Genomic DNA, 27,818 nt, shown 5'->3' on the forward strand with positions numbered 1-27,818 from the left:
GTAAGAAACTCCCTTTGCACAGAGCGGTCTGGATCTGTGCCTCTGTATAAATCAGCACTCGGCCATGTGGCTTAACAATGAACCTTTTTCTTCTGCCCCTCTGCATGATGACACATGATATGTATGACACTGATGACACATTACATGTTGGCTGTGTGTTACTACTCCGTATGACACTGGCCTCTTTGTTTTTTTCTAAAAATATTACCCAGTAGCTTCTAGTAATGGCTGCAAACCTTGTCGTATCAGGACTGTATGAGGAGTGTGGTTGGGATTGTTACTGCAGAGTATTCCATGAGCTAGATTCACTCAAGATGGCGCAAAGAAGTATAAATCACACCTCCTTGTGCCAGCTACTCCTCCGACATCTCAGAGGGATAGTCACCTGGCTGCCACAATGTGTCTTCCCTTATGGTTATAGTACGCTAAGGGAGGGCAGCTTTAAATTGCAATCGGGACTCCACGAGAGCCTTGTCATGAGACATCAATGTATTGCCTGCCTGGTTGCTGCAGCCAGTGCTGCCCGTCTTCTTGGGCCTGGACGGGTCTCCTCGCAGAGGAGACAGGGTGATCGTTTTGCTGCGAGCTTTCTGTCACCATCAGCGGCCTCCACAAGAGCCTATGACAGCAGAAACGGGCACAGATCCGAGAATGAATTGATGAAGCCAAGAATAGAATTTCTCCCAAGAACATGATGGACCAGCAACCTGTGGCATCAGTCAGTGCATCTCCCTTAAAGGTTCTGAATTCTTGGGGCCAGATCTTCACTGGGTGTAAGTCAACATTGCTCCACTGATTTCAGAGTCTGAAGAAAGGAGGCCCATTGACTTCAATGAAGCTACGCTGCTTTGCAGCAACTGACGATGAGGTCTTCAGAGACATCACAGAGATCACCACCACTGGCGTCACACAGCTGCCAAAATTAGAACATCTTAATTGCCTCCCAGTGAGGAAAACGTTCACTGGAAGCCATTTTGGAAGAAGGGTACAAAGACTGAACTAATGAGCAGACTGTGTAAAGTGAGTGGCTAGTGCCAAAAGGCAGAGCTGATGGAAAATGGGGAGTGTGAACATACACGTCAGGGGCAATAATCAAAAAAACAAACCTACCGCCCCAGCCCCACCAAAAAACAAGCAAAAAAAACCTTGGTGGCAGATTGCCAGTTCCAGCTGCCTTAAGTGTATTTGAGAATAAAAATACTCAGCCAAACAACTAAAATATCCCAGCACCAAATCTGTCACCTACAGCTCTTTCAACGGAACAGTCTCACTTTGCTGTAATTTGTCAGCCAGAGATGTGAGCAGATTACATAGCAGTGGGACTCTACATGTTTCTGCAGGACAAAACATAAGCCCAGCTCCTAGATCTGGGATTTCTTGACCCAGGGCTACTCCCTCTCTCTGACCAGCAACTCCTTCCCAAAATGTGAAGTCCATCTCAGGACAGGAAGAAAGGAAAAGCAAAAAGATGAAGAAGAGTCTCTGAATATGAAGTGTTATATTTAAAATCCTAACAGCCTGGTACCACAGACAACTTTGTGTCTAATACCTGCATTTTCCTAAGTCTACATAATTTAAACTTTCTGGTCATCTTAGATTTTTTTTTAAAAAAAACAAGATAATTCCCACGGGGGAAGAAGTTAATTTAGGCTTGATTCTGCCATGGTATTTATGCTAAGTAGTTACTATATAAGTAGTCTACTGAGTTCAGGGACAGCAAGGTGCTACTAAACAGGAGTAAAGGTGGCAGAATCAGCCTTCAGAAATGCAGCCACTTCCGGGTGGGCACATAGCATAAGTTCACTAACCCCCAACAACAACAATTTAGGACAGAATGAACAGAGTGCTCTAGCATATTTTCTGGTATTTAAAATGCTACAATGTGGTTTGTCTTTATCACAAAAGTGCACAGAATTTGAATACCCTCTCTCCCCCCACCATTTGTCAAATTCCTTTTGCTACTAAACAAGGCATTTAAGGACAACACACATGATGTGGTAATGTTCAGTTCCCTCACTGTGGGTTGGAAAACTGTTTTAAGTCCATCAGAAACCCTGTGGTCCAGTTTAGGATCATGGGTATCGAAACCAAAGTCATAGATTCAAAGAGTCCAAGGCCAGAAAAGATCATTGTGATTATCTAGTCTGACCTCCTTTATCACACAGGCCAGAGAACTTCCTCAGAATAATTCCTTTAGAGTTACTGCATATTTTGTTTAAAAAAATCCAATCTTGATTTAAAAATTGCCAGTGATGGTGAATCTACTATGGCCGTTGGTAAATTGTTCCAATGGTTAATTACCCTCACTGTTAAAACTTTACAGCTTATTGCCAGTCTGAATTTGTCTAGCTTTAACTTCCAGCCATTAGATCTTATTACACCTTTGTCTATCAAATTCAAGAGCCTATTAACAAATATTTCTTCCCCATGTATGTATTTATAGACTGCGATCAAGTCAGTCCATTTAAGCCAGACACTGTAACTTCAATCCACAAGGGGAAAGAAGTTTAGCTATTGTGCTGGAAGGCTGTATGAAATGCCAGAGAGGTGGAAGTTACCACAAATGCTTTAATTGTCCAGACTGGGCTATTTACTGGAACTATTCAAAAAGACCTTTGAAAACCTATTTGTTTCTGAGAGAAAAGGTAACACAGTATTCCCGGTGGTCTGCAGGGGATACAGATAAGACAACATTACAGGCTTGGTATTTACCTTTCTGTTGAACTGGCAGGTGAATTTGGTATCCCCTGCTACAGCATGCAGAGCCCCAAGTGATGAAATTCTGTTTTAGCTAGTGATAACTTTAGCTCCTATCAATACCTCTCCTTTGACCCCCACAGGTAGAGCTTCCTCTCTTCAGGGAGGCTAGAGATTCATCTAGGGTGATGTCAGTTTAGCCACGTCTCACATAGAAATCTGTATGCACCCCACATAAAAGGTGGGCTCTTAACTTGTGTTTAGCTAATGGCAGCTCTGGTTAGCAACTAAAATTAAGGTCTATAACAGGAGCCTGCGGTTGAACTTGAGCTGCTAACCCGAGTTAAAAGCTGGGTTGCTGGGTCTTCCCTGTTGTTTAACCAGAGTTAGCTAACCCGAGTTAAGAACACAGCTTGTTCTGCAGTCAAGACACACCCATAGACCAAGGTGCCTTTTGCATGTAGAATACACCCGCCCTAGAAATTCAGGAGACTTCTGCCAACTTAAAGGAGCAGGCCTACCACATTGCTTTGCCATTTACTCTCTTTAGGCAGCTGCTCTAATGAACTCCTTTATTAATGAGGCCAGCAGGAGTCCATCTGATTGGGTCTTCCTTTGTGAAAACTATTTGTGCCTGCGTTTCTGAAAGGATGGACGAAAGAGCCTAATCAAGGAAATAAGTTTGCAAATAACTTCTCCTCTCCCGACAGACCACCCAGTTCATGAGAGGGCTTGCCACGAGCTAACTGGAGAGTACATGCCCTCCTCTGTGCTGCCACGGCCTAAAAGGGAGCAGAAAGGGGTAGGCTGAAAGCAGGGTCATGGCCCCAGCCTCTGTTCTGCAACAGCCAACAGAGCTGGCTGGGCTTGTGTTAGGGAATGTAGTAAATCCCCTCCGAGCATGATGGAGCTCCTGCTCTGCCATGTCTCCGTGGTGAGTCCCCAGGAGGAATTCTGGCTGACTCAGCATCCTGGAGACCTTGTGTTCCAAGATCCCTCTCAGAATGAATGTTTCAGAGCTGAGTTGGAAGCGTCTGAAGACAGTTTAGATGAGAATTGCTGACACAACCTAAACTGCAGTTTATTAGCACAGATGGGATCATTATAAGAAATGGGTACATCTGATGTGTATTGATTTCCCGCCCGGTCAGCATCTGGCATAGACTAAGTGCACTGCTTAGTCAGCCCTTCAGGCTTCTAACCCTTCCTAGTGTGATTCAGCTTCTTGTTTGGTAATGCCAACAATAGAGAAAATGACATTTCTTAGTGCTGGTCAGCAGCTTGTTTGGTGTTTTGTTTGGGGGTGGGATAGGGGAAAGATGGGCAAAGTTAACTACATCTCTTCACTCTTCCCTTGTTTTAACCCCTTCTGGCTTTGAGACATTGTGCTAAAGCCACTAGTCTACCAGCTCAGGAAGACTGGACCAGACTGTCCAGGATGCCCCTGAACGCAAGGACAATGCCCCGCTACATTCAGCGCACACGTACAATGCTGACAACACGGAAGATGGAGTTTCAAAGGGAAAGGCAGACAGTGCCTTCATCTGGAAAGAGAGTGGCTTATGCGAAATTAGTTGGTGGGCCTCAGTCTAGTATTGAACAAGAGTCTCTGTCACAAAATCCACCGTTACATTAGGTGCTCATTGGCATACTTATTGGAAGTCGAAGCAGAGAGGTGAGCAGAGTCTGAACTAAAGGGCCCTGGAATCTGGTTCCTCCGGCTCAGGGCTGAAGCATTTTGTTGGGTTGGTGTAGAAGACACTTGCTCTGCTGCTGTCCTTATTGTATCTGCTCTGTGCATATATAGAGAACCTCTGTCTCCAGGGCTGTGAATCCTGTACCCGTCGCAAGGAACTAAAGCCATGAATAAAGTGGGAAAAGTGGAGAACCAAGGAAGCGAAGGGTAATGAGTGATATATTCTCTTTCCTCCCTCTCCCAAGCCCTCTCTACTCCTAGATTCATTCTCATGAAAATGGGCCCTTTCACTGCTCCTCTGGCTTTTCTGTCTTGTCATTCATATGGCTAAATCTGATTTTTCAGTAGCTTCAAGGGAGGGAGTTCAGAAGACAGATTAACCCTTGGACAATGACAGTTGTTTGCAGAGACTCGGATATCATTTGGACATTAGACATCATGGATATGTTCTGAGTTCTGATAAACTCTGTTGTAAATCTTGCAGGTGTGTCACAGCATCCAATTACTTGGGCAGTTACCTTGTTTTACAGAAAATTCTTACCCATGTGCTGCAGGTATCCAAAGCAATGCTAGCTCAATGGTGTAACTCAGCTGAATTGTCTAGATGCAAGAAAGGTTTATTACAATGTGTTCTTGCCTCTTACATGCTGCTCTTTCAGTGTTGCCGAGTGCCAGGAAAAGGATTCAATCCATAAATGTTCATATACTCTGGGAAGCCAGGGTGGGAAAGCATTGGCATTATGTCGTCGCTCTCTGTTGCTAACAAGAAGGACCTTACACAGCTCTTTCCAGGTACATAGCTGTGACCTGGTGCCAGGCCACTCCATGCTCCCTTGTGAAGTAGGGTGAACCTGAATTCAACTTTCACTATTCCTTGAACCACGGTTCAAGGTAAGGGCTGTCTGGGAGACAGAGATGGGAGGATGTTGTTGGGAAGCTGGGCGCCACATGTAAGCCCATAGGACTGGATTCAACCCTAAGCTCAGAAACTTTCCCATTTCCATTTCTGTTTAAGTTAACTTATTCTACTCTCATATTATAAGCGATGTCTCTCAAGAAAAAGACTTTGCTGACTGCCATAGTAACTTCCCCTCCTGCTGAGTTAGTCTCCCAGCTTACAGTACTTAATATTATTGACTTGTATTATGATAGTACCTAGACGCCTCAGCCAAGATCACAATCTCATTCTGCTAGACACTGCACAAGCGCATGGTAAGAGACAGTTCCAGAGTCTGAGCACCTCTGAATTGGTGCCATAGTTACCTACGAGGCACAAACAATGTTATTCCACATCGACCTTCTCTGCACTTGATTGAGCTTTCCCCTTCTGCAGTCTGTTCACCTCTGACTGAAGTAAATGGCATTGAGCAATACTGGTCCAATCAACTGGATTTGCTGATATGAGTTTTATAGGGCGGCTTGGTTTTGCTTATCACGTAGGGAGCTTTACATTCAAACTTGAGCACCAAAGGCGGGAATATTTACTTGCAAGCAAAGATAAGTCAAACCATAAATCCAGCTAAACGGTATCTACAGCTCCGACTTGAGCAATGCAGCAAATTATCCCTTTTGGTTTTGTTGGTACTTGTGGCCTAAGGTGTAAAGGTGGATTGTTCAGTAAATAGCTCGACAGACTCATACCAATTAATTGGATTGTTCACTACGCTGATATTCCTTCCAATTAAACCTAAGTGAGGTTGAGCAATGGGATAGACAGAGAAGGGAGCATGTCAAGCACATTTTAATGGACAAATGTGATGAGAAAATAGAATCTGCCCATCTGATGGGAATAATAATGGAAAAACATGACCTTTTAATATTTCTTTCTTAAATCTGAGAGGACCCTCTAGTAATCGGAGTGCATTAAAATGTGCATTGTCTTAGAATTTGTGTGTAAAGCTATAGTGCCCAGCAAGTCATCCAAGCTGAATCTTTACTTTGCTGGTAAAACTAGTTTCACAGTGCTACATGGTCCCGAGGCACTCGTGCAGGGGTAATAAAGCACAAGAATAGTACTTGCACAGGCAGTAAATTAGACCTGATGTGCTAAATGGAAATGAATATCCATCTTCTAGCCATGTTCAGCCTCTGCTCTAGTGTCCCTAGCAAAACTCCATTACTTTCACATCTGCAGCAGGATTCATTACCCCCCCTCCTAGTCCATCCTCCACAGAGGGCGGGCTAAGGAGAAAGGAGGCTCCAACAATCAGTGTTGAAGGGGGAGGGAGAGGAGGAGGAGGAGAGTTTTCTGAGGAATAATCATTGGAACCTTAGAATTAGAGTTAGTGATGAAAAAGACCTATGGAGTCATCTGGTCCCAACTCCTACCAGCATGGGATTATCCACTGCATTCTCCAGTGCTTTATCCACAAATCGGCATTGGGCATTCACCCTTTCCACTGGGCAACTGTTTCTCAGTCTAACAAACTTCTCTGTTAGGAAATTCTTCCTGATAGTCAACTCTAAATTGTCCTTCTCTTAATTTCAGCCCCATTAGTCCTTTTTTCTAGCCCCTTGTCTGTCAGTGACCTTGCTTCGGGGACAGAGTATATTTCGCTATGAGCACCAGCCTTCTTTGTCAGAGCAGCTCTCTGACCTTGTGTTTAATAATGGCCGGCTCCAGCTGCAGCAAGGGAAGGGATGGGGATGGAATGCTGGAGGGTGATGAGCTCTGCTAAGGTTCATGTGTGGTGACCTTTGAGACATGTGCTGTCCCCTCTTCCTTTTGCTTAATCCAAGGCTTTGTAACCCAGTGTGACGGGAGAAAGGGGCGTGTGGGGGAGGGAACCCAAGCAACCAAGACAAATAGAGCTGGCAATGAGAAATTCTGCTGCATCTGACAGGGCTGTGTGCAGCAGGGCCAGGCCTTTGGGAGCAGTAATGGAGAGATCAGGCTCCATTTTCCAATGCGCTGTAAATTAGCTATCTTAGAGGATAGCCGGGTGATGGGGAAGTGTGCACACGTTGCAACCTAGTTAAAGCTTCATGGTCTCTAAGGGGACTGGGGAGGAGAGCAGTGTTAAGCAGTGAGGTGGGGGAGGAGATTGGAAGGAAGACTCCTGCAGCATAATCACTGGATGAGTTTGCACATATGCTCTTCTCAGTGCTTTCCTTTTGGGGTTAGTATGAAACTGCATGGATTTGGGGCTAGAGTCGTCTCAGGCTGGTTCCTCAACACCACAAAAGCCATCATCACAGCTGTCCCCCTTGCTGAATAGGAACTGAGAAGAAATCCTTTTACTCCTTTTATTTGTCTGCGCACATATCACTGACCACAGTGGAAAGTTAACACCGTGAGACTGGTGTTCTGTAAATCATTCTAGGAACTGCAGTCTGTGGTGATATTGCACTGACTAGTCTGCAGAAGAGAATGAGGGGGAATTTGATAGCTGCTTTCAACTACCTGAAAGGGGGTTCCAAAGACGATGGATCTAGACTGTTCTCAGTGGTACCAGATGACAGAACAAGGAGTAATGGTCTCAAGTTGCAGTGGGGGAAGTTTAGGTTTGATATTAGGAAAAACTTTTTCAGTAGGAGGGTGGTGAAGCACTGGAATGGGTTACCTAGGGCGGTGGTGGAATCTCCTTCCTTAGAGGTTTTTAAGGTCAGGCTTGACAGTTGGGGATTGGTCCTGCTTTGAGCAGGGGGTGGGACTAGATGACGACCTCCTGAGGTCCCTTCCAACCCTGATTATTCTATGATTCTGTGACTAGGAAGATATTACGGAACTGTTCCAGTGTTCTGCAAGTCTTGCTTGAAGGATGTTAAACAGACTCACAAATGTCGGCGCTATCTTGGGAAAACAGGCAGTTTGCAGCCATCCGTATGTCCTAGTTCCTCTCTGGGGTTCTTTTAGAGCAGCGTAATCACTAGGCTGCCATCCAAGAGATTGCTCAACTCTTTCTGTTCCTTATACAATGATTTAAGTTAGCATGGTTTTGCAGCATGTTCTTACGCCTCTGCATTGTTCTCCATACAAAGGGTTGGTTGGCGTATGTGGTACAGTAATAGTTTGGAATGAAGGTTATACCAATATCTCAAGCAGATTCCCCTTCAAAGAGAGTGGAGCTGAAAATATTCTCTGGAGGATTGTGCAGCTGAGGCCGTAAGCAGGATGCCAATATTTTACTCTGAACTCAGTGTAACGTTTTCAGAATTCATTGCCAACAGAGTCCTTGACCCTGGGAGTGTTAAGGTTTCAATAGCCGCTAGGCATGTTGCTAAAAAGTCAATATATGTTTGTATTGTACATGTTTGATGATTGTTCTATTTGGAATAAGGAGGAGAATAACCTGTATATCTGTGTCCACTGGAAAAGGATTCTGGCCTTTTTATGTATGTGGAATTGCCCATCTTCTTACCTATCTAGCTAAGAGCACGTGCTACTTCAGTATTCAGTTTGTGTATGCACATCGCAAAGGGACATTCAGAAGTAGGCACCCAGTCAAGTGTGCTGAAAATCAGGTTCTTCCTGTGCAGTGCCCCGAACTCAACCTGCCTAGTGAGGAATCTGATGAGAGGAAAGACCTTTCACTTTCAAAATGTGATCCAAAGTAAGAGATTAAAGAATCCCAAAGAAAACACCTATTGTGTGATTTTTGAGCACAAATGTGGGTCTACAAATACACTCCGATTGAAGGTGTCCTGCTGTACAAGAAAAAGACTAGAGGAGTGCCCAAGACTTTTCTTTATGAGCAGGGGTCACCAGAGCTCACAGGCAGCAAGATTAAAAAAATAAAAGTGGTGGAGGGGAGGAGAAGGAGGTGGAGTGGGAATGAAAGAAACCAAAAGCAGATGATTAGGGATACAGCACTCAATCCACCTATACATTTGCCTGTAGACAGATGAAAAAGCCACTGCCAAATGATAGAAACATCTGCAATGTTTTAATGTCCTTCCCTTTCACTCCTTTGCCTATTGCTTTACTCTTAATGGAAAATGCTGTCTAAGACACCAAAGGCCCTTACAGAGCATCAACTATTTCTCTCATTTTCCTTCTTGCAATCAGAGCTTCCCCCCACTTTCCCCAGCATGCGTGTGAGACCCTCCATAAAGACAGGCTGATTTTATAGACTTAAACCAAACCAAAACGCTTTGAAAAAGCCCTGTGCAGGGATAGGTGTAAGTTAGATGTAGAAACGCAGATCTCTTTTGCCCATCTTTGATAGCGAGGAGGAACTGCAAATGCACATCATGTTTAGGGCAATACAAGAGTGTACAATCTGTGAGTACTGCTATGGAATTAACCATAGGAAAATTTAGGCTAAAAAAACCCATGATGATATCTCTCTCTCTTCTGTGCTATTGATTAGATTGCAGATTAGTCTCCCAAGAGAAGCAGTAGGAGCCTCCTAGCTTATGATATTTAACACTATTCTGGACAAAGCACTAGAGGATGTGATATAGGGAACAATTCTGCATTGGCCAGTGGGTAACATAATGAGGCAGTTGCTTTTCCAGTTGCTTAGATTCTAGGGAGGTCGCTAATGTAGACGGTAAGAGATTTCCTAGTACATGTGGAAAAAAGCAGGGCACAATCATTGTGTCCTGGCTAATATCCATTCAGTTAATAAAACAGATGGTAATGGATAGGGCTGCGTCTGAGGGACTGCGGCGCACAGAACAGCGTAGAGATACCAAAAAAGATCGCACCTTTGAAATGCCTAAGTTGGACAGATAGCTTGGGACTCTTGGCGTTAGAGGGGGAGGTCTACCCTGGACTGCTAAGGGAACAGAGTTAGGCCAACATGAGTGCTTTGGAAAATTCCACTCATATAGGCTGCAGTGCTATATAATGATGCACTTGAGTATAGAATTCAGTGGGTTGAGAAGTGCCTTGGACTACCCTGGCATATAAAACATATTTCTGTATGTCAACTCTGTTCTGCTACATTGATACCAGGCTACATGTTTAATACAAAGATGGGCCCAAACCAAAAGCCTGTCCCCACAGAGGTGCAGGTGCATCCAAACACCTGCAAACTTTGGGGAAGTTCAGATTCTGATATGATTTGGAGTCACTCCTTCTCTGCATTAAAAGAAAATAATTTCTGTATGTGCTGGTGATTTAAAGCCATTATTCGCTGCATTAAAAAATGAAACAAAAAAGGTGTTCAAGGGTTAAGTGAAAAATATGCCTTTAAAAAGAGATTAATTGGGTGTTAATAAGCACCAGTTGAACTGTCACTTGTGTTACCAACTGGCACAGTGCACCAGGGCCTAGAGGAGTACCAGAAATGTTACAGTGTCCTTGTCCTATGACAGGATCTCTGCTTCTAGTGACTAAACATCAGCAACTCCTAAATGGCAACAGATCTGAAATTGCAAAAGACTTCACTGAGTTGGCTGTTTAAACTAAAAGTAGTGCTGAATTCATAGAAACAACTCCAGCCACAACGAAATCCCCAGCCGGTATTCTGAGAGAGAGGTGCGGATTTTATCGGCTAGAGTAGCTGCAGATGGGACAACTGAATAGAAAGCGTGAAGGCCTTTAAAGCTACTAGTTTCCTTCACTGGTGACTGATGTGCATGAGTGCGCCTTGCTGGCCTAGAGATCTAGCTCCTCCAACTTTTAGCCGAGTAGTTCCATTGGCTTCAAAAGATACTCCTGTGTGTAAGGGTGGCAGGATCAGTCCTTAATTCTTCTGTTCCTTCCAATCTTTAGTTCCTCCTTTTCTCTCTTTCATGCTCTGTGTGTTTGTGTGTGTTGGAGATTTTCAAAGCACTGCAGAGGAGTTAGTCACACATCTTCCATTGAAATTAGTGATGATTGGCTGTGACTGTAATACAATCATTGCTGAAAATATGGCACAGAGATTCTCAATCTGTTGTCGGTTTACAGACCACTAGCTGATGGACTCTGCAGAGTGTGCCGGTCATTTGGTGTGGGCTACTCCCCCTTAATTCCAGCTGCTAAATAGCATTAAAAGAAGATTGAAAATACAGGAATACTTTCCTATTGGTCTTTTCCATGGAGGACATATGTATATCAGTGGTTCCCAAACTGGGGTTTATGAACCCTTGGGGGTTCGTGAAATGTTACAGGGGGTTCTTGGAAAAAAAATCCCTAATGGTGGATAGAGCTGTCCCTAGGGACCCCAGGGAGCACTCGGCCAGCAGCCCAGAGCTCCTGGACTTCCAAGAGCTAAGCAGGTCAAAGCAAGCCTATCTATCACACTGAGGAAATTTAAATTTCAAGACTCCTTGTAAGAAATGGAAAGGGAGGTGAATTTTTTTTGCTGTTTTTAAAATTAAATAGGCAGCTAGTATTGTTTTTAAGACTATTATCAAGAACAAGTTTAAGCTTTGTTGTAACGTGCGTTGTTTGCCTGGACTGCTCAAGACCTGAATGCTTGTGTAGGAAGAATTCTGAGTTGGCTTCTTAAATACCTTCACGCTGTTTCACATCTGATACTTCTTGATAAAACATAGGAGCCTTGTCTTATAACAGGCTTATTCAAAGTGATACAAGCTATGAAAGTGAGATCTTGGAAGGGTGTTGCCATTTTCATAATGTAATATAAATACTGTAATGATAAATAATAATTATAAATAGTGTATAATAAGCATGTCATAAAAACAAATTTTATATTTCCAAGATCACTACTTTTATTATTTATACTCCGGTAAAGGAGAAAATCCCTGGAAATATTCATTTTTAGGAGGGGGTTTGTGAGACTTGACATTTTAGTGAAAGGGGTTCACAGGTTGTTAAAGTTTGGGAACCACTGATATATAACATAAACACCAAGGTTTTGGCCAGCACAGCCGTAATCAGGGAATCATGAAAGTCTGTGTTGGCATAAATGGCTCTTTTATTGTTAGAGTCAATAATGAAACTGATTAAATGTGAATATCCATACAATAAATATTTGGAATTGGCATAATGTTAGGGTCACCTGCTATTTATAGAATCATAGGCCTGGAAGGGACCTCCAGGTCATCTAGTTCAGTCCCTACCTTCATTCTGGAGTACAAAATAATTGCATCTTGGTCTGAGGATGCTGGGTCATGACATCACAATATTTGCATGTTCCCACCTTGACATGGGTAAGCCCCTGATCACACTGCATCATCAAGCCGTGATACAACATAGTGAGATCAGTTGAAATCCCAGCATTTTGGTGTAAACTTATGATCTATTTTGGGGAATGTCTGATCTCAGGCTTTATCACAGAAGCTAAACAACCCAAACAGCATAATTGATTAAGTTGCAAAATAAAGTTGTTTTAGTATCAATCGTTAGGTAGAAGCAGACAGATTTAGTATTGGATGGATAACAATTAAAGCTGGGTCCAAGCCAAAACGCATCAAATGAACACACCCAAACTTTGGGAAATTCATATCTGGATGTAGGTCCAGATCAGAAGTTTGCTGATGGCCCTCCTATCTTCAGAATGAGGTGAACCAAGACCCTAGACTCGAACACTTGTGATCTTTGGGAAAACTTGGATCTGATTCCAAACTGTGCACCTTGAGATCATTGTTAAGAATAATACTAATAACACAAGGAAACCAACACCACTGTAACAGCAAAGAGTTCACCTATTTCTGGGAGGCCTATCACCATAATGAGCTCTGTTAGAGAGGTGGAAATTGAATCAACTACATTGTGCTACCATTTGTCCTATTAACCAGGTAAACAAACTGTCCTGTTATCTATCAGACTGTCCAGACGTCAGCTATCCCCATGAGCGGATCCACTAGATCAGTGCATGGACCAACCTGCTTTAAGACATTCCCTTTATAACATCCAGATCAAGCCCTGGGGTGAGTTATTCTGGGCAAAGAGACTAGCTTCGGATGGATCAGAATTAGATCTGTATTGGAGTTCTGCATGATAGGTTAAGAGCTTGAACACAACACCCATCCCAATCTTTAAACAACACCTCCAACAGAGTCATTGCCAAGACATACCTGAGCATTTTAAAGGACACTTCAGACCAAAGTTTAATAAGCCCAAATGCTATGTTTCCTCTCCTTCTGATACAATAACCTATGGAATGGGATACTCACTATTGGGCAGAGTCATTAAGTTGATATTCCCGGGACCGGTTGAAGCACTCCTGGATTCCAGAATCTGCCCAGAGTCTCATCATAGCGGACAGCAGCTCTGGAGAGAAGGGCTCTGTGTCCTCCATTCGACTTACTACATCACAGACCATCTTAGCATCAGCCTAGAGAGGAAAGAAGCAACAGGTCACATGAGTTGCTGACATGTATTCTGGAACCAGAGAATCGTCCTCTCCTTCTTGAGACTCCTAAATAATAGAGAGAGTCCTCAGCGAAGATCCCACATGATTCTGAGTCATGTTTTAGGATTCATAGCAGAGCCATCCAGTAGAGCAGCCAGAATTAAGGCGGGAATGAGAATGTGTCAAAGAAGCCATTAGGAATTGATGGTCTCCTAGTACCTATTTGCACAATCCACATTATATGAAGTTATGGTAGTGCAGTATGTCCCATTAGCAAATGGACCAATATGTATAATGGATGTACATCACATGGGCTATTCAGCAACACAAATAAACTGGATACAGTGCAGTTATGTATGTATGTAAATTACCAGTAAAGTGAGGTATGAGCTGGGGCAAATTCTGTTTAGTCATGTGTCACCCCACCACAGTAAAGAGGAATATCGTATGATAAGATAAGTAGAATACAGCCTATTAGACTATTTCAGATTTGGGTACTACTTCTTCCTCTTTCCCATGATTTCACATCAGCATATGATAACATTGAGAATTCATAATAATAATTACATGCTGCAGATGTACATGGTGCTACACAATTTGGATGAAGATGATGACCACAAACAAAAGGAGACATCTGCATGTTGCGGGGGAGGAGAGGGGAAGTTACTTTAAGATGGTCACTTACAACTGTGCACGCCGGCACTGACTCTTCAAGGCTTTTTGTGATGGGTACGCTAAGGGTTTCCTTCCTCTTCCCCACTTATTGATAGGCTTGGGAGAATTCAATTTTCATTCTTTTGTAGTTTTGACGATAATATTGATGTTTATTTTTACGTTTTTTTTCAGTTTTCATTAATGTAAATGTTCACAGTTGCACAAAATTATGGGTGTTAGTCCCTCCTCACCAATGTCTATTGATTTCAATTTTCACAGTTGTGGGAAATTATGGGGGGGTGTCAGACAAGGGAGGGGGTCAGACAATAATTATTTAATGACAGTAGATGTAGAGATTCAAGAGGTTGCAGCTCATAAGCATTAAAACACAAATTGTCCACATCATATGCCAAAACAGATTTTTTTCCGAAGTACCGGAAAGAGCCTTAAATCAAACTCAGTTCTCAAGCAGCATTTTTCTTACTTTGAATATCTGTGCATGTAGATAATCATCAATGGGAATGTTTTTTCATTAGTTTGCGTGTGCAGTGAAATAGACATTTATCTCCATTTACCAATAAAAATCTAATCCTTCCAAGTCTACTGTCTGATGAGCCTATTTGCTGAGTTCTTATGCCCTCCCACTACCCATCCCATCCCCCCATGTGCACACCTATACCCACAACAGAGTTGGCAAGGAGCTACAAGGCTTTGGAAATAAGAATTCACATAGTTCAGTGGTGGGACTGAGTAGTACAGCCGAGGGGTCATTCTGCTGTACTGGTGCAGTTCTAAAGTTGTCCACAGAGGCATAACTTGTTCTGTAAATGTGTCCCTGTGATCAATAGTCTATAACAAGAACAGAGGATGCAGCACCTGCAGTTCTTCATTAACATGCAGGTTTTTATGTCCTGGCTCATATGTGTGGTCTGATCTCTTTGCTAACTGGACAGTTCCTAAAGCTGCTGGGCCAACATCTCCTGCCCAGAGTGCCCTGAAACTGCTTAGGTTCACTGTCAAACTTCATCAGCTGCCTGCTTCTAAACAACAGTTCACTATTTGTCATCAATTGCCCCATCCCCCTGAAGCTGCAGCACTGAGAGGGTCCCTTCTTAGCAACAGCACAAAAAAGGGAGTGAATAGCCTAGGGGATTGGCACTGGATTATTAGAGCTTTTCCTCTAGGTCACTGGTTCAGATCCAACCTGGGTCAGTGGTGACTGAAAGTCATAGCCCTCCAACGTTTGTTTGGTGGCCCAAATCTAGTTCTCAGTCAACAAGGGTATCAAGCTCTGGTGAAGCCAGAATGCTTCTGACTGAGCTCTCAGGGGCTATATTAATTGATAAGATACTCTGTTTGGTTCCATAGACTGCGACCCGTTTGGTGAGCAGTTCCTAGACATTCTACTGGCCGCATTCTGTAGTGTTTTCCTTGGAGACGCATGCCAACTGGCTGACTGTAACAGGGCTGAGCAAAATTTTTAGGTGAATAGTTTTATTCACTCAAATTGTCAGTTTCAGGTGCACCAAAACTATTAGTGAATTCAAATAGAATTTGGTGAAGAGTTTCAACCCCCCCCTCCAAAAATTTCAAAAAAATTTAAAAAAGTCCCAAATGTTCCATTTTGACATTTGCAAAGTGAAACCTTTCAACTTTTCGTTTTGAAACAATCGTTCGTTTGAAAATTGAGTTACTTTTAATTTAAAAACAACCATAAAACAACCCAAACCAAAACAAAATGTTTTGTTTTGGGTCATATGAAACATTTCTTTCAACCCAAAGCTAAATTTTGGGGTTGGTTTTTTTTCAGTGAGAAAACTGGAAAAATATTATTTCTGGATTGACTTGAAATTAATATTTGTTTCCGATTTGGTTCTGCCACCCAGTTGAAAACTCAATTATTTCCTCTGCTCTAGACTGCAAGTGAGAATAATATTCTAGTATCCGTTCCTTTTTTATGGCTGTTAAGTGTTGTCCCAAGATCATTTGAAAATCATCATGGACAATATATTCCTAAAAGCATTAAAGGTATAATTAGAGTCCGCTGGTGTAAACACCAAAAAGCTTCGCTAGGATAACAAATTGCATGGTTTCAAGACCTGGTTCATATCTGCCAAAATCAGAATCCTCTGCTCACAAACTGATTTCAACAGGGCTTCCCCATGATCTAGTTTCATGTATTTTTATTGATTTCCCTTCCCTCTTTTAATAACGGGCAATTTTTCTTTCTTTTTCTAAAGAAAAAGGATTTGGGTGACTTTGGCATTCATGAAAGTGAGACATTAGCAGCCTACGCGAGGGCTCTGCGTGGTGTAGGCATTCAGCCACCTTCTCAGACAGAGTCCTGACAATGCACTTTGCTCTCCATCTGCAACTCCCACCCTAGTCATGGGCTTCCACATTGCATCGCAGTCTTGACCTGCCACCCTCATCCTCTATTCCAGTCCAGCATCCTACTAGCACCCTGCATGCCTAACCCATCAGACCCTGTGCTGTCACAATCCTAGATGTCTCAGGAGGAGGACGCTGGACACTAGTGTCATGGGTGAACAATCACAAGGAATTTTCAGCCACATTCTGGTCTCATTTACACCAGTGCAAATCTGGAGCAACTGCATTCACTTCACTGGAGGGTTTTTTCCCACTGGCCTAGCCTGGATTAGAATGTGGAACCTGGAGCATGAACTCATCTTTCCAGAGGTGTGACTAGTTAAGACTTTATCCCATGGCATCAGTCAACTTCCTCAGGAAGTTTTTCTTAAGGTTTTGGCACCCAGAGGAATTTTCTACAAGCAGGAAATGTCATCTGCATTTGGACAATTCCAAGTGAATGAATGCATTTTGCGTGTCATTCACCCTTGTGCAGAGAGCCAGAACAGGCTGTATGCAGCACTCAAAATATAGCCTAAGTGGGATTTAAATAGTTAATAGGCTTTGCGCTGGCCCTCTGCATTTTTGGACAGCTGTAAATGGGTCATGTTGCAGTCCATTGTGCTGAGAACAACATGCAGCAGCAGAAGGATATTTTGGGAAGTTTTGCTCTTGATGACTAGATTGCTGAATGTTAATACACTGAAACAGAAACAATTGCAGGGAGAGCTCGTTTCGCACAGCTCTGCTGAGAAAGCTGTTCATTAGACTATATAATTAATTTCTTGCTGTGGTCTCTGGCCTCAGTGAACCTGTTGAGTGACCTTCGCTTGTAACGCTTTGCCTCAAGTGCTTAAACTGGCCCCAGGGAGAGAGTCCAGTGCATCAGCTGGACGGTATTTGGTTATTCCCAACACAGCTGCTGCATGAGCTGAGCTTCAGACACAGAGCATCCAAGCAGCTGGCAGGGCAGAATAACAGGATAAGGCATCTCGCAGTCAGTGATAAAGTGAGACAAGTCGCTAGGGGAAATGGATAGGAGGGGCAAGACTTCATTGCAGAGAAGTGCGGAGCCCTCAGGGTAGCTTGGCTACTAGCAGATGCAGGGCCAAATCCTCCATGGGGGTAAGCTGTCGTAGCTCCATTGAAGTCTATGGAATGCGGAAAATTTACACAAGAGGAGGACCTGGTCTGAGGATTTTACAGTGTGATTCAAAGGGGGAAGCAAGCCATGGCCCCGTCCAGCCTGTCACGGGTCAGGACACTCTCCTACCTGTCAGCCTTTTCTTTTCTTCAGTGTCGTCAGACAAAAAAGAAACACGGGATGGAATTCTTTCTGATGGGTGATTTTTGAAAATGATTTTAAAGAGCAGGTTAGGCAAACACCTGTCAGGGATGGTCTAGATCAGTGACTCTCAAACGTCAGTACTGGTGACCCCTTTCACATAGCAAGCCTCTGAGTGCGACCCCCCCCCCTTATAAATTAAAAACACTTTTTAAATACATTTAACACCATTATAACAGCTGGAAGCAAAGCAGGGTTTGGGATGGAGGTTCACAGCTCACGACCCCCCATATAATAACCTTGTGACCCCCGAGGGGTCCTGACCACCCAGTTTGAGAACTCCTGGTCTAGATAATAACTAGTCCTGCCATGAGTGCAGGGGCCTGGACTAGATGACCTCTTGAGGTCCCTTCCAGTCCTAATATTCTATGATTGATTATAAATCCTCTGGACCAAAATCTCTAGGTAACGGCAGGGACTTCAGGGGAGTTACACAAGTTGTGAACCTGACCCTCCTCGTTCAAATATTGCCTGATTTAAATGCCCAAAACACAGAAAATGCCAAACGGTGCCTTTGCTGCCAGCGTTAATTCACTACACTCGCACCTAAGGGTTTTCGTGTTCTCAGAACAGTGAGCAGCTTTGTGAGTCGCGCATGATGGATTGTGCAGGTGCAGCTGAATTAAGGATGAGTGTGAAGCCCGTCAAGGGGTGTGTGGGGTGCTTTACAACCCTCCTGAGTCCCAGGAGAGCCCCCAGCCAGCTGGGCTGGGGTCATCCAGGTAGCCCCAAGTCCCAAACGTGTTCCATTCCAAACTCCTGCAGAATAGGCAATGAAACTCAAACTTTAGAGCTTAGGTCTATCTGGATGACACCGATTCCACCACGCAGTGGAAGCCAGACAGATTATTTATCACATCCTGGGGGTGATTAGAAAGGAGGAGAGAGAGGGTGGAGTTTAATGTATCCCTCAATGTTGACATTTCCCATTACCCTCAATGCCAAAATGACTCAGGTTTTCCTTGCTGCTTCTCTCACTGGTTCAGAACTAAGTATGTGAAAGAAGGCACCTGAGATATCATGACACAATGACTGCTATGGCAGAAGGGAAACTGCAATTCCCCTCGTAGAGTTTTACACTAGAGCCAGCCGTCAAATTGCAGTAACATGTCTCTTCACCGCAACCAAACACTTCACACCAGTCTCAAGTGATAGCCACTGAGCTACAAATCCCACTGTCATTGTTACTGCATTTATAATTTGTCCTGCAGTAGTGCCCAAATAAGGGACCTGGCTCCCATTGTGTTAGTCACCATGCACACCTACGACGAAAAGACCTTTGAGGTCCCTGCCTTTGAGGTCACTTCTGCACAGAAAAGCACTGCAGGATAATGACTAATAACCAGACTGGGAGACACATCATACATGATTCAGGCGGTTTTTGCAAAAAGATGCTTGTACAACTGTGTTCCAGCAAAAAGACTGTATTTTTGGTATTTCAGATGACCACAGGGATGGGAGAGCAGCCACTTTGAGTGTGGTCAAGTTAACTTCCACTAGCTTCACAGTTATTTCTCTCATTGCTGAGAACCTGCCATGCCCCCGGGATATAAAGTTTGACTCTGCTTCATCCTGCCGAGATGCACAAGTATCCTCCAACCCTTTGCACATCAGTGTAGGGGCGAGGTATAATGTGCTCCTTGCAATCCTGTGAGTATCCCAACTTTGCAAAGCTACTGCAATTGCCAGTGTGGATGAGAAGGGATAGGGAGCATTCTGTCCCTCTCAAATAGCCAATGGCACTAGTGCTACATAAAGAGGCATGCGTACTGCACCCTCTTCAAGTATGGTTCAGTAGTGAGGCCATAATGGAGCTTCCATCGGGGCTCTGCACTTCCACAAAATCCCGACTGCAGAGCTCTGCCTAAAAGGCACCATACAAAGTCTTTATCTGCTGAACACTTATGCAGCTGAGAGCTCCATGAACATATGCTGAGCACATACAGATTTCAGCAGTGGAGACTTAAGCTGCTGAAGACTCTAGCATTCCAGACCAGGGCTTGAAGTCTCCAGCACACAAAGTCTTTATGGGCTGATGAAATCTCAGCACAGCTCATGAAGACTTCAGTGCATAAAATACTATGGGCTGAATTTTTTATGCACTGAAGATTTTGTGAACATAAAGACTTCATCACAGATCACCTAGATTTGAATTTAGTAGCCAGAAATATTTCTAGCCTCTTAGACTCTCCACCAATTCAAAAAATAGTGTCGGACAAATCCCCAAACCAAGACAAATGAAGAGCCTTGGTAAGTTCAGTTGATCTTGGTGGCTTGTTTCTATCCTAGATGTTGTCTTGCTCCAACTGATATATTCATAAATAATCCATGTAGAGCTGAGAGAGTGAAATTCTTTCCTTCTTTCCAGACTTTTGTAAAAGTTACAAAAACTGCCAGTAGCAAATCTATCTTGGACTGTGATTTTGTTAGGTCTCATAGCTTATGTCTGGTCAGTACTTACATGGGGGAGCGCAAAGGAAAAGAGAAGAGATGCAGGAAGTGATGGCAATCAGCTGATGTCCCTTTCCTCTCCAAGTCATTATTAAACCAGCATCACAGAGTCATGACTAGTTGTGGTCTTAAGGATTCCATTGAGCCTTCTGCAAGAGTCAGGATGCTATAAGGCTGTGACCTGGCCAAATTCCAACTCAGGTAAGTATAGTGAATATATTCTGCCTAATTACACTGGTCTTCCAGTGGTTTCTACTGGCTACAGTGTTCTTCCCATTCCATCCCAAACTGTTTTGCAGAGTTGCTGTGTGCTTTCAACCAGCGGCCATGTTTCAACCCTGGAAATGACTGCATTTCAGTGGCAGATGAGAAATGATTCCTTTTAATCAGTTTGTAACATGAGCTGGGATGTTAATGGAGGAAAGAGACTAAATATAAGTGGTTACTATGAACTCTGTGGTGTCAAAAATACCATATCTTGTCACACTGTCGTAAATCCTGCTTGGCTTTTATGGGAAATGCTGAGGATCCTTCTGCGCCTACTGTAGAAGCTTGTGTGCTGAACTACAGAACTTTCAGTATTTGGACTGAAGCAACCCCTACTGTATTATTATTTAAGAGGAGGCTTCTTACTCCAGAAAAGATGTCATTGCATATCTGATTTATGACATGCTGCAGTAGGATATAAACTGCGGACGTAAATGAACAGTAATGACATGACGCAGGAGAAATGGAAACAAAACAAGATTGCTGATAGGGCTCCTGTGATAGTGATTATTTGATCCTTGTATGGGTCAGATCCCCAGATAAGAACTCAATCTATTTAGTTTAATGAAGAGAGGGCTAAGGGGTGACTTGGTCAGAGTCTATAAGTTTCTACATGGGGAACAAATATTTAATAATGGGATCTTCAATCTAGCAGAGAAAGGTGTAATATGATCCAATGGCTGGAAGTTGAAGCTAGACAAATTCAGACTGGAAATAGGGCATAATTTTGTAACAGTGAGAGTAATTCATCATCAGAACAATTGACCAAGGATCATGGTGGATTATCTTTCACTGGCAATTTTAAAAATCAAGATGGGAAGTTCTTCAAAAAGCTGTGCTCTAGGGATTATTTTGGGGGCAGTTCTCTGGCTTGGGTGATACAGGAGGGCAGATGAGATGATCACAGTGGTCCCTTTTAGCCTTGGAATCAATGAATCTATAAGCAGTCAGGACAGGGAGGGATTTTTTGGCACTGACTAATCAGCAGAACCTGCAGCTCCACTCCACCCAGGGGAATTAACTTTTGGGGAGATAAAGCATCTCTCCTAGTGGCTCTGAAAGTAGAGAAGATAGAACCTCGATGGGCAACAGAAGGGGAACTGGAGCTGGAATCGTTTAATGTTTCTGCTGTACAGGTTATCCACCGGAAAAAAAAAGTTTAAAAATAGTTCTTATTTTCCTTTGAGAGTCATTTTATCAAACAAAATCTGGGTTTAAAAAGATCCAGATGTAGCAGGCAAAATAATAATATAAAAAGCCACTAAGCCTGGACTGAAAGGGTATGGCACCATCCGTCAATGTGTGCATTTGTTAGCTGACTTAACAAGCAATTAATGATCCAAGAGGAGAAAACACACCCTTTTTTCCCTCTCACTCTCCAGGACACAGCTCAAACTGTGAATGACCTTAACATCTCCAGCCCCCTCTGGGCCCAGCAGGTAGATTTTTAAATATCGCCTGGTTGACTTTTCCCCTCCCACCCCCTGCCTCCTCCCCAAGGCCTGGCTCTCTCTCTCTTCCCAAGGTGTTGGGACTGGAGCCTCCCACCACGATTTGCCATCTGTACTGAAGCGAGCAATTAAATAAAACAAAAAACCCTAACAGTTCCCATCCCACGGGGGTTTTATCTAATGAGTATCCCGGTGGTATTTCAGATATGCAGGAGCTAAAAATACACGGCGGCTCACCCATGGGACTGCTGGAGCGAGAACAAATGCACTGGGAGCTGCAGTGGTTTTTTTTGCTCCCTTTCCTTCTCTGTAAGTACAGTTTTCCAGCTGCTCCTCAACTGACCCAAGGGTAGAAGCATGAGGAACTGCTAAATGCCCTTCTGTCATACCATTCTGCTGATCAGACCTCCTAGCTTTCTCCTGCAGCTCCTTAGTGACGGATGTGGGTGATTTTTTGGTGGGAAAGCTGGCTTGCAAAGGTGCAAAGTTTCATTACTTTTATGCATTTGCTTTGTATAAGGGAAGTTAGGGCTGGCGAAAGGCACTAGATGGACAGTACAGGAGATTAAAGTCTCCTAGTTACTCCCACGTAGCAGTTACAGTGTGGCAGCTTTCTCCCTTCTGTCCCATCCCGTGTACCTCAGTGCAGCTCCGGAAAGGGAAAGAGAGTTTAGCCTCTATGCTTTTCTGCACAGACAGTCATCAGGGAAACCAACTGGGACCACTAGCCTTCTCCCCTGTCTCTGGGAAGGATAGCTCTTGGCACTACACTGCTCATGGAAAGATCTCTGGCGGGGTATTGCTTCTCTCTGGCCTCCTCCCTGAAAGGCAGATATTTGTTCGAGCCTGTTCTCACCTGCTTGGCAGAGTCTTGGGAGGTTGTGAACATCTGCTCTTTCCTTTGTCCTCTCTGTTTCATGAGAGTGCGGGGTTGTCCTAGGCATCGTTCAAAAGCAAACGTACATCCCAGCTGATGAACCGGAAAGGTTCTATATGGATGGTACAGGTTAGGACTTCACGAGACAGTGAAATCCATAGACAGTGGTAAAGAAATGGTTTATCTATTCACTGGGAAGGGAATGATGGGTGGGTGGGTAGGTGTGTGTGTAGTGGACACTGAGTACAAACTCAGTGAATAAAGGGACTGAGTATGAACCTAACTGTCGTAGTTTACGCTTCTCCCTTGTGCCACTTTCACCAGGTCATGTAAAGTATGTCCATTTAGTTCCTCCATACGCAAATCTATGATTAATTTTGTCCCAGGGAATAGGTTGTTCTTGCGTTTAATGAATTCACTACATAGCTGGGTGGCACAAGCAGGCGGGACTGATGAAGTCAGTCAAATAAAATGACAGTCAAGTTTGACTCAATAAGGATTATTTTTAATCATCCAAACATGCCCAAACGCAGGTCAAATTTTTCAGAGAAAGTAACTGGAGGGTAACATAAATAACCTATAGCTATTCACCCTGTCCCAGCAGGTCAACTCCCATTGACCTTAATCGTGCAGAAATGGGTCTTATAAAACTGACTGAATTTTCTTTTTACTTGAATCATTTTCTGATGAAAATGCCCTTTTCACAAAGCTGAAATTTTTGGTGAGAATTTCAATATTGCTGATAAATTTCAGGAAGATGGAGAAGAGGTTCCCTGGCTGTCAGCTTGGAAGGCTCTTGTCAGTTTCGCTTTCTGCCCATGAAACTGACAAAAGCTTTGCAGGAGAGCTGCTGGGCTCAGTACCCTGACTCTGCCTTGTCACCTCCTCCTGGCTTCCGGGCTGGAAAGGCAGAGATCCCTGACTCCCTGCCTCTCCACCTCCTTCTCAGCACTAGGAGTTGAAGAGGCAGAAAGCATGGAGAAGATGGAGAGGCTCTGGCTCCTGAACCTCTACATTTCCTCTGCTGTGCCGGCCACCTAGTATGTTCACAGAGGTCTTGATCTAAACACAGATGGAAGAAGACTATAATGGTGTAGTATATTCTCTTTGAATCTACTTCCCTCAGAAGCCCCCTCATAGTAAATCTTTGCTTTTCTTGCAGAAGGAGAGTGTGTTGACTTGAACTCAGAACATGCTCATATTAAACTTGCTTAGAAATTTTACAAATGTCTTTTTGTCTCCATAAACTGGCGAGTGTCGGTTTAAAGAGAAGAGGAATGGCAGGGGGTAAATGGCTATTGCTCCCCTGAACTCCCTGGTGCTACAATGATTTACCGCAGCTGCGGATCTGGGCCAGAGTGACTGATTGCAGAACATTTTCCATTTTGATTCACTAAATCCCAGTAAATGTCACCACTGCTGTTATTTACTCTGGTTGATCAAGGTTGTCACTTAACCTATTTCAGAGGTGCACACCATCTTTCCTCCACTGGCTGGTTGTACTCAAAGCTACATCTCAGAAAATTTCAGTAAAGCCAGGCTGTGTGTGTGTGTGGGGGAACCCCTCCCCCTAGCAGAATTAAGTTTTTTTAGCAATGCAATAAAAATAATGAAGTCTCCAGCAAGCTGTAATAACCCAGGATACAATGTGAAAAGAATAATAGCACTAGCCAGGAACTGGGGATGGGCCAGCTGGTTTCATAAAAATAAGGACTAACCCAAACTGACATCAAAATCTGAGGGTGAGGCGCCTGGGTGTGTTGGCTTTGAGAACTTCAACCTGGAGCTTTAGGATATAAAAACTGGAGGCCCTGTTGCTTGAGCTAAGGAATAAGGCCCACGAACCATGGAGGCACTAGCAGACTCGTAAACCCGTGTATGTGATCTAGCCACTAGAGGGAGGCAAAGAACACCACTGTGTTAAGAAGGGTTTTCACAAACTTCATGAGTTGAGGTTAGAAAAAGTTGGTTTAACATTTTAAATGGTTGTGTATCTGATTTCAGGTAGCATCGGAAGCAGAAGTACAGTGGTATCACACACAAAGCTAGTGTTTTCATGGTATTTCCAGCTTGCATGAAGGCTGGAAACAAGGCAAACTTTGCAAGGAAACCCATTCTAATGGTATTCCCATCCCACGTTGCCAGCAGAGTTGCCAGCAGAGTATGCACAATAATCTTTCTCAGACTGGCAGAGTGTAGAAAGGGTAGATGGGATGATGAGTGTGAGCTACCAGCTGGATTGCTTGTTTGCATGACACATAGAGACATTTCCTTGCTCATCTTGGATACCATTATACTCTGGATTGTTTAAATCCACTCTTCTCACTGCAAGGCAGTAGATGAGAGGTGGATACTTTAGAATGTCCTACATGTGTAAAGCAAAGATCCACTTCAGCATTTTTAATCAGATGCAGATATTCCAGAGGAACATTACCACTTAGCGGGTGACATGTCACTGCTTAATACAGTATTGGCAGGCGCTCAGATACTCCGGTGATGAGGGTGGCATAAAAACCAACAAGGGCAGAGAATGAGATCCTGCTAATGTGGTTCTGCTACACTCCCTCCTCCTCTGTATGACGTGGTTTTAGAATTCTTATATGCAAGATAAGAAAGTGTCCATTAAATTAAACAGCTTTGAAGTGTTTATACTGGAGCAAGCGTTAAGGAATTATATGGCTTCTCATCCTGGGAGAACAGAAGGGGAATCTGCATTATTGCATTTGCTCTGGATATTATATACCTCGAGAAAATAAACCACTGTCTTGCATTTATATAGCACTGTGCAATCCAAAGAATCACAAAGCATTTTACAAACCACATGCACATACAGTTTAACTGTGAAGGAATCTCCTGACCACTGAAATGCAGCTAATTCTGGGGTGGATCATGGCAGCTGTTTAACAGTGCACAACACTACTACACAAAAGTTTAGGGCCTGACAGAATAGTAGATCCATTTGAAACTTAGGTGGAATTTAGGCCAGTAATTTATAAAATATAATTGCCAAAATTAGAAAATAATCAGGACACCAGCACTAAAATCCCCAATTTTGCAAACAGTAGGATGGTTCTTTATCTTGTTGTAAAGATCACAACATCTTCAGCACCACAGTGTGTCTAGAAGCATGTTGGGGTTTGGTTCACTATAACTCAGAGGGAAGAATCCCACCTATACTGATTCCTGAATGCCACTTGCTGCAGAATCTGTGTTCCCTTTGGGGGAATATACCAGGCCCCAAACTTCCCAGTTTGAGCGATCTGAAAAGATGACAGCTGTAGGGGCAATGCTGGGTAGGGTGAGGGTGATATATAATCGGGGGCGGCTCTAGGTATTTTGCCGTCCCACGCATGGCAGGCAGGCTTGCCTGTGGGAGGTCCCCGGTCCCACGGATTCGGCGGCACGCCTGCAGGAGGTCTGCCGAAGCCGTGGGACCAGCAGACCCTCCACAGGCAAGCTGCCAAAGGCAACCTGCCTGCCGCCCTTGCGGCGACCAGCAGAGCGCCTCCTGTGGCTTGCCGCCCCAAGCACGTGCTTGGCGTGCTGGTGCCTGGAGCCACCCCTGTATATAATAGTTATGGGAAAGGATGTAAGGAGAATGGCTGACAGTCAGTTATATGGAGAGAAATAATGGTTCTAACTGAAGGCCAACAAAGATCTTGGCAGTCCCCAGAAGTTGGTTCTAGGTTCAGTATTTAAAGGAAGGTGATTGCTTTTAGCCTGTACAGTTCTCATTCTTTTAGCCTTCTTAAGCACTCCCATGTTAATGATCTACCAGGCAATTGCTTATGGATGATGGACAGGGATAATGCTGATTTTGATATGAGAGCTTCTTTATCCTATAGGAAAATGGGGCACTGTCTTTTGAAGAGAAAGGAAAATGGAACCCAGAGAGGCAGTATTCAGAATACAAAGAACTGGATATTTAGAGAGATACTGACATTTTTTACATCTGTGGCTAAATGTCGCTCATGTATGATGATTTATAGGGCACTGTCATCCTGCTGGGAAGCCATGCAGTGCTGGAACCTAGTAATTAGTTTAATGCTCAGAGCTGGATGCTGAAAGTTGGGTACTAATATCTACTCTACAATTAATGTAACAGATTTGTCAGTGCACAGCACGGCTCTGGACAAAGTCGATGGGTTGCTGCGAACTGCCCCTGAGAAGGCTTCATTAGCATGATCAGAAATACTTTCCCTGTTTTTCAATCCTGCTTCTGCCTGGAGATGAGGGGTGAGGGCAGTCTTCTCAGGGGACAGAGTGGATAGAAAAGAGGATGCTTTTACTTCACCCAGGCTAAGTTTCAGCTCCTTATGGGAAACCATCTCTACCTCCCTCCTCTAGACTCTGTGAACTCCCCTTTCCTCCCCCTTTCCTCCTATTTCAGTGATGTAGTGCCCATCACTGAAATAGCTACAAGAGTAGGTTTGTGATGAAACCTCTTACGAATTCAAAGAGGTCTCTGGCTCATGCCAAGCCAAATTGACTATTTCTTTTGGGTGACTGGCCTGAGGTGATGTCACTTCCTGCAGATATTAATTCAATATGGCAAGGGACCAGTTACCAACAAGACAAAGAATGACTGCTTGGCATTTGTTTTGTCCCTCAAGCTTGGTGCTGTTGCCTGGAATGAATTCTAATTTGAATCTAGACTCAGCATACAAACTCGTCTGTTCCTCACAGTCCTGCCCTCCCTATTCACAACACTTATGGCTACACAGAAGAGCTGACATTGAGGCTTTTTAGCTATTACAGCTGATGAGATTTAGCATTAAATTGCATTAAAGGTAAGCTACAAGTTAAAACTATTAAT

The 27,818-nt window shown here is 43.7% G+C and overlaps 1 protein-coding gene across 2 annotated transcripts in view; it reads right to left on the reverse strand.

Moving 5' to 3' along the window:
* GNAO1 (G protein subunit alpha o1) overlaps positions 1–27,818 on the reverse strand; it is a 310,003-nt gene that overhangs the window by 80,064 nt on the left and 202,121 nt on the right. For both annotated transcript variants that reach the window (XM_032785771.2, XM_032785772.2), the window contains exon 4: positions 13,409–13,569. In XM_032785771.2, the coding sequence (XP_032641662.1) occupies positions 13,409–13,569 (161 nt within the window). The remainder of the gene's footprint in view (positions 1–13,408; positions 13,570–27,818) is intronic.

The sequence above is a fragment of the Chelonoidis abingdonii genome, chromosome 19, assembly GCF_003597395.2.
Source record: "Chelonoidis abingdonii isolate Lonesome George chromosome 19, CheloAbing_2.0, whole genome shotgun sequence".
Taxonomy (NCBI): Eukaryota; Metazoa; Chordata; order Testudines; family Testudinidae; genus Chelonoidis; species Chelonoidis abingdonii.